The sequence below is a fragment of the Zingiber officinale genome, chromosome 3A (genome assembly GCF_018446385.1).
Source record: "Zingiber officinale cultivar Zhangliang chromosome 3A, Zo_v1.1, whole genome shotgun sequence".
Taxonomy (NCBI): Eukaryota; Viridiplantae; Streptophyta; class Magnoliopsida; order Zingiberales; family Zingiberaceae; genus Zingiber; species Zingiber officinale.
In genome coordinates this window covers 153,285,836-153,292,634 of record NC_055990.1, presented here as the reverse complement: position 1 = coordinate 153,292,634, position 6,799 = coordinate 153,285,836, and the positions used below count along the sequence as shown (strand labels likewise).

General features: G+C 41.5%; 2 protein-coding genes across 3 annotated transcripts; both read left to right on the top strand.

Moving 5' to 3' along the window:
- Nucleotides 1-1,714: 1,714 nt before the first annotated feature.
- Nucleotides 1,715-5,069, top strand: LOC122052879 (probable metal-nicotianamine transporter YSL12). 2 transcript variants are annotated; one of them, XM_042614618.1, is made up of 5 exons: nt 1,715-2,288; nt 2,982-3,145; nt 3,221-3,318; nt 3,402-3,536; nt 3,607-5,069. In XM_042614618.1, exons 1-5 carry the CDS (start codon nt 1,886-1,888, stop codon nt 4,898-4,900), a joined length of 2,094 nt encoding a protein of 697 aa, XP_042470552.1. In that variant the 5' UTR covers nt 1,715-1,885; the 3' UTR covers nt 4,901-5,069. The 2 variants fall into 2 exon arrangements, with proteins under 2 accessions (XP_042470552.1, XP_042470551.1); XM_042614617.1 differs by having other exon boundaries at nt 2,982-3,318.
- A 473-nt stretch (nt 5,070-5,542) lies between these two features.
- On the top strand, nt 5,543-6,109 carry LOC122050791. Its single transcript, XM_042611668.1, has one exon. It carries the CDS (start codon nt 5,543-5,545, stop codon nt 6,107-6,109), a length of 567 nt encoding a protein of 188 aa, XP_042467602.1.
- Nucleotides 6,110-6,799: the final 690 nt, after the last annotated feature.

The following is a 6,799-nucleotide window of genomic DNA, read 5'->3' as shown; positions in this document are numbered from 1 at the left end:
AATCAAGTGGAACCAACTTAGTTGCTATCTTCCTATTTTATTAAAAATTCCAAATCTTTACTGACAAATTTTAATTGAATTTAAAATAAAATTATGTTAGTATTTTTTTTATCATGATTATATTTAATTCCTCATGTATTAACAATAATACGAATATAATTTTTTCTATAAATAGTTTGGGTTGACGACGCTAAATCTTGACCTTTTGGCTAAGATTAAATGTTATTATTATAAAAAATTAAATTAATTTTTTATGAGGATGAGTCGTCTTTGTGTTGCACTATTGTATGAGTCTGGCACACCCTTATCAAGTCCAATTTATGGATTTAGAACACTAATTTATATGTATTTATGTATTATATTACACATGAAATGCGTGTGCATGATAACTAGTTAGTATTATAAATTTCACCGCTAAGGTGTGGTTGGGTTGATATTAGGATGACAGAGTTACTTTATTATGTAAAGATCAATTTTTGTAAATTTATTTTCTCGAGAATTAAATATCCTCCCATTTTGAAGATCATTCCGTATCATGATTTATTTCTCTTAATTTTAAACAATGAAAGATGCTCAAATTGAACGAAACCATCTTTTACATGATAGTATTATAAATTCCGATCAATTCTATATATTAATGAGACATTAAATTTAAATAGGAGCAAGAGATGATATCATAGAGGATATTTATTCTACCACAGTAATCTTTTGCATAGAAATGATTTTTATGTCAGCTAGAAATTGATGTAAAGACATTGTATTAACTTTGAATAGTGAGTTATATGGCAGAGCACAATAATTTATAGCGAAGACGAAGAGAAGTATAATTTTATTAGCTCGGCTATGGATATCAAACTCTCATTTGTCGGAGAATATGGAGCTAGATTCTTATTTATTTATTTTTCATCAAAATTTAGAATGAGAAACCTCAGTTTAAATATTTTGTCCCTAAATTTTTTTGTCCCCGTGTCCTCTGCTGATCAGACGGATCATATTACATTTCAAAACATCATGACATCTTTAAGATGTGTGCAGTATTCTCGTGATATATAATGCATCTTTGAGATATAATCGAGACGACTCATCCTCATAAAAAATTTAGGGACAGAAAATTTGAACTGAGGACTCATACATCTAGTTCCACTTCACCAACCGGAGACAGTATTCTCCATTGTATCTTATATTTATGTCCAAATTTATATAAAAAATTTCTCACGAGGATAGAGAAATTTAGGGACAGAAAATTTGAACTCGAGAAATCTAGTTCCACTTCACCAACCGGAGACAGATTTGGACATAAATATAAGATACAATGGAGAATCAATATTAAATAATTTTATTACTATTATTATTTTGGGCTGACATTAAGTGTCTCACTTAAATTGATTAATTTTTAAAAACGCTCTCGGTCCATTAATTCGTCGGATTGAAAATCGATCCCTATATTTCTGGTAAACTAAAAAATCGTCCTGCCGCGGTCCCACTGGCAAATAAATAATATTTAAACTGTGTTATAATATATTATTAAATTCGCTCCGTATATGTAAACTAAGCCTGCCGCGATACCACTGGCAAATAAATAATACTTAAACTGTTTTATAATATATTAAAGTGAATAATTAATAATAATAATAATAATATTATTATTATAGGGTTTTATTTGGGTTGATCCCGATTTCGACCAATCCCCTGGCAGTAGAAGCGGCCTGTCTCGAAGATTCACCAGAATCAAGCGCAGCCTTTCGCCAGCTATTGATTCCGAGCATCACGGGACCGTGATTCTTCCTTGCTCCCTCACTCTCCATAAATAGTCTCTCCATCGGCCTCCTCCTCTCCAGTCTCTGAAGTGGTTGTCCTTCTTTCTTTTCTCCTTCACGCGCGCGCCATGGCTTCAGAGGAGGTCGAGATGCGGAGTTTGGACGAGGAAGAGAAGCTGCGGCAGCGGAAGAAGGACAAGGAGGGGGAAGCGGAGCAACAGGAGGAGGTGTCGGTGGAGCGGGCGTTCGAGGGGCTGCGTGTGCCGCCGTGGCGCGAGCAGCTCACATTCCGCGCGCTGGTGGTGAGCTTCTTACTCTCCGTGATGTTTAGCGTCATCGTGATGAAGCTGAACCTGACGACGGGGATCATCCCCTCGCTCAACGTCGCCGCCGGCCTCCTCGGGTTCTTCTTCATCAAGATGTGGACGAAGGTGCTCGAGCAGACCGGGCTGCTTCGGACTCCCTTCACGCGGCAGGAGAACACGGTCATCCAGACCTGCGTCGTCGCCGCTTACGGCCTCGCATTTAGCGGTACGCCATTCCGAAACCTAAAAATCGCTGCTTTTGCCCTCTTTTTGGTTATTCACGTCCGCTAAAGGTGATTTCGCAATCCGACTTTTTTTCCCATCTAGGGTTTTCGAGATCGTGGTTTACTCTGTAATGCAGGAGTGAATATTTTCGGCTTCTTAATCTCTGAGTTTGTTTCAGTGTAGATAATCTTAGGGTGTTGTCAATGCAAATACTCCAAGGATTGGAATTATAGACCTCGAATGGCGATTAAGTGCCTAAAAATTCCTGATTTCTTCCCCTTTTTGATCTCCATGGGCTCGAAAAATGCGATTTTGAATCGTTTTTTGTCATCCTTTTTGTAGTTTTTTTTATTCTCATAAGATATTGAAATTTAATCATCCAAAACGAATAAAGATTGCCCTTTTTATTGTTCGCTTTGTTTTTTCTTTTCTAAAAAAACAATATCGTTTTATCGTAAATTTCTGTTTCCATTTTTTTCCCATCAGAAGGAATTAATTGAGGTAAGATCGAAAAAGAAAATAAGACCTTATGGACATTAGAAGGAAACAAATATGCAAAAGCGATAGACTTCGATTTGGAGATCAGATAGCTGATTTCTTACACTTTCTGCTTTATGGGCTTCGTACTGCATTTGAAGAATATGATCGAACAATTTTATCGTCCTACCAAGTCTTAGTTTTTTTTCCTGGACAGGCGGTTTTGGAAGTTATCTTTTTGGTATGAGCTCAAAAATTGCTGGTCAAGCAACTGAAGGAAGTGAACCTCAGAACATAAAGGACCCAAGTTTAGGATGGATGATTGGATTTATGTTTGTCGTCAGCTTTCTCGGTTTGTTCTCTCTTGTGCCGCTCAGAAAGGTTAGTTCGATTCCCAAATTTTTGAACCTCGAACTTGGTTATGCCCGTCGTGATGCTTACTCAAACTTGTTTCAGATAATGATCATTGACTACAAGCTGATCTATCCGAGTGGCACTGCTACTGCCTACCTTATCAATGGCTTCCATACATTGAACGGGGAAAAGCTGGCCAAGTAAAAAATGCTTTTGGAACATTTGAATTTTTTTCTTCTCTCTGTTCATCTTGAATCTCTGAAACTTGATTTTTTCCTTTTAGGAAGCAAGTATGGATGCTCGGCAAGTGCTTCATTGGTAGCTTCTTCTGGGGGTTCTTCCAATGGTTTTACACTGCAAGTGATGGTTGTGGCTTTGTATCATTCCCTACCCTCGGTCTTAAGGCCTACGATCACAGGTAGCCTGAATTGTTTCTCTTTAAAATATGTATAAATTTGTGCCCTAACCTTCTTTTCTTAATCGTGCAGGTTCTACTTCGACTTCTCTGCTACTTACGTGGGCGTTGGAATGATTTGCCCGTATCTCGTGAACGTATCTGTCCTCCTCGGAGGTATCCTTTCATGGGGAATCATGTGGCCTCTTATACACAACCAAAAAGGTCATTGGTATCCGGCTGATACACCAGACAGTAGCCTTCATGGTTTGAATGGCTACAAGGTCTTCATAGGCATTGCCATGATTCTCGGCGACGGCCTTTATAATTTCGTCAAGGTCCTGCACCGAACCGTCTCTACCTTCGTCTCCGCCTGGCGCAAAGGTCCCAGCACACTTCCCGTCACGGACGATGATAGCCCTTCGCCTGCTCTTGCCTCTTACGATGACGAAAAGCGAACTGATGTCTTCCTCAAAGATCAAATTCCACAATGGGTAGCATACGCGGGCTATGTCGCTGTTGCCGTGATCTCTATCATTGCTCTTCCTTTCATCTTCCCCCCACTCAAGTGGTACTTCATCTTCGTCGCTTATATATTTGCCCCTGTTTTAGCATTCTGCAACGCCTACGGCTGCGGCCTTACTGACTGGTCCTTGGCTTCCACCTACGGCAAGCTTGCCATCTTTGTCATCGGAGCTTGGGCTGGCTCTCACGGCGGTGTTCTCGCCGCCCTAGCAGCTTGCGGTGTTATGATGAGCATCGTCTCGACTGCCTCAGATCTTATGCAGGACTTCAAGACTGGTTACCTAACTCTGGCTTCTCCCCGGTCTATGTTTGTGAGCCAGATCATTGGGACGGCGATGGGATGCGTGATCGCTCCGAGTGTTTTCTGGCTTTTCTTCAAGGCTTTCAAAGACATCGGCACGGAAGGCAGCCAGTACCCTGCGCCTTATGCCATCATCTACCGGAACATGGCAATACTCGGCGTCGACGGCTTCGGTTCTCTTCCAAAGCACTGCCTCACGCTCTGCTACGTCTTCTTTGTCCTCGCGATCGTCATCAACTTGATAAGGGATCTCGTCGGCCCGAGGATTGCGCGGTTCATTCCGATCCCAATGGCAATGGCTATTCCTTTCTACATCGGATCCTACTTCGCCATCGACATGTTCATCGGAAGCGTCATACTGTTCGTCTGGGAAAAGATCGACAAGCGAAAGGCAGATTCCTTTGCTCCGGCAGTGGCGTCTGGTGTTATATGCGGCGACGGGATATGGACTCTGCCGCAGGCTGTGCTTGCGCTGGCACAAGTGAAGCCGCCAATCTGCATGAAGTTTCTGTCGAGGAAGATGAACGCTCAGGTCGACGAATTCATTTCGACACTGTCTTAAATCTCGCCAATAGATTGCGGAAAATCCAACGGAGTCGTCCTGATTGTGATTGTCATATAATGTCATAGTGGTGTTCTTTGTTCTTCATCTTTAACTTCGCTCCTTGTCTCAGCAATCAAAAATTTAGCTTGATAATCCATATTTCCGGAGTGTCGTATCATGAAAATAAAATGCAAGTGTTACATAAATATTATCTCAGTTCTAGCAATTTGGCAATGTCGGCTCCTTCAAAATTGCCTTGAATGAAGTTGAATATTATATTTTGTGATTCCTTTAGTTGCAGGTAAAAATATCTCTAAATTTTTTAGATATGCTCATAAGCATTTATTTCACTAAATTATATATATATTTTTAACTATATTCGTTTGGAGAAAAGGGATGATTTTTATATATTCAAAAATAGACCTCTAAAATATTTATTTCTAATATATTTTGTGTTGAACATATGTTTAGAGAAGAAGCCGTTTTTTTCCTTAAAGAAAACAAATCTGGCCCGTTTAGAATGGTCGGCCGGCCCAATTTAATCTTCTAGAAATCACACAGCAAAAGTCTACCATAAAAATCAGAAAGCCAACCATCGCCCAATAGAAGTCTTTTCCCCTTCCACGCCGGTGGTCGTTCTCTCCATTCCTCCGATAGGCGATGGCTTCTTGCTTCTTTTCCAGCGGGTCCACTCCTCTCCTCCTCGCTCTGATCAGCCTCCTGGCAGCCTCCGTGACAGCCCGCCCCGGCGTTTCCTTTCACCCCTGCAACACTCTCTTCATCACCTACACGATCTCCACCACCGACGCCGCCCTCCCCGGCAACCCTCGCGTCTCCGGATCCATATCCGTTTACCGCATCTTCACCTCCTCCCGCTCCGCCGACGTCGGTCCTCGCCCCTCGATGATACCGCGGACGAGGTTCCTCCTTCCTCAACGCGAGGTCGCCCCTGCTAGGCCTGCGGCCTTTGGATTCAGTTCCATCCAAGAGCGGGCCAAGGACATCCTTGTGGTCTTCGTCGGGCTCCTCTTTGGGGTCGGCTGCGGTGCGCTCACCGCCGCCACCATGTACCTGGCCTGGTCACTCGTCGCCCATCGGCAAGAGATCTACGACTCTGACGCGTACAGCGACGAGGAGGATGTGGATGAAAACCCCAAGAAAGCGGGTTATGTCAAGATCCCGGCTACTGATTCAATCTCCGTCAAGGAAGGGTATGAGGGAAATTAGGGTTTGCTCTATATGAATGTAGGTGGGGAGTCACTATATATTATGATGCGTGCATTTATTTGTATACCAGGTATGCCTGTTGCGACTTGTTAATGTGGTCTAATATTGTCTCTGGGATTAACTTCAAATGTTTGTTAATGCCGTGTATACTTCCTATGTTATTTGTTTCTGATGCTGCTACATAATTCCATGATTCATGAAACTGGTAATCCTATTACCATGGAAAGCAGTTAGCATATTTATGGTAACACTATTATGGCTTCCCTTCTTAAGATCACCATTCAATTTCTTAATATACTATGTTCTTGCAAGGTCGGATAGTTGGGAGAGAATTAGGTCAATGTGAACTCGGGATCCCTGTGCTCAAAGGCCAAAAATAAATAAAATAAAAATGGAGCACACTAATTTTGGATTTTTGAACCAGTCGTTTTGTTGGTGCTTGTTCACATCTTCTTGTTTGAAAAACATTACTTTTGTGGATTTGGAGAATCCATATGTTCAACAATGGATGGAGGGCTATTGTTTTCTTATTTGAGATTAACCATGCTACATATTTAAGTTTCAAGAATTCATATGTAGGGTATTGGACTAGGTCACCGTTGTGTTCTTCAAGATTTCTAATTACTACTGTTACTATTTACAGAAATAGACTAAAGCTCACCTTTGTCTCTTGGAGATTATTTTACTAGC

Excerpts from the sequence above, each read along its gene's own strand:
- LOC122052879 (XM_042614617.1), top strand. The coding sequence starts at position 1,886 with ATGGCTTCAGAGGAGGTCGAGATGCGGAGTTTGGACGAGGAAGAGAAG. Across the intron at positions 2,289-2,981 it reads TTACGGCCTCGCATTTAGCG|GCGGTTTTGGAAGTTATCTT; the intron begins GTACGCCATTCC and ends TTTCCTGGACAG. Across the intron at positions 3,537-3,606 it reads CTTAAGGCCTACGATCACAG|GTTCTACTTCGACTTCTCTG; the intron begins GTAGCCTGAATT and ends TTAATCGTGCAG.
- LOC122050791 (XM_042611668.1), top strand. The coding sequence starts at position 5,543 with ATGGCTTCTTGCTTCTTTTCCAGCGGGTCCACTCCTCTCCTCCTCGCT.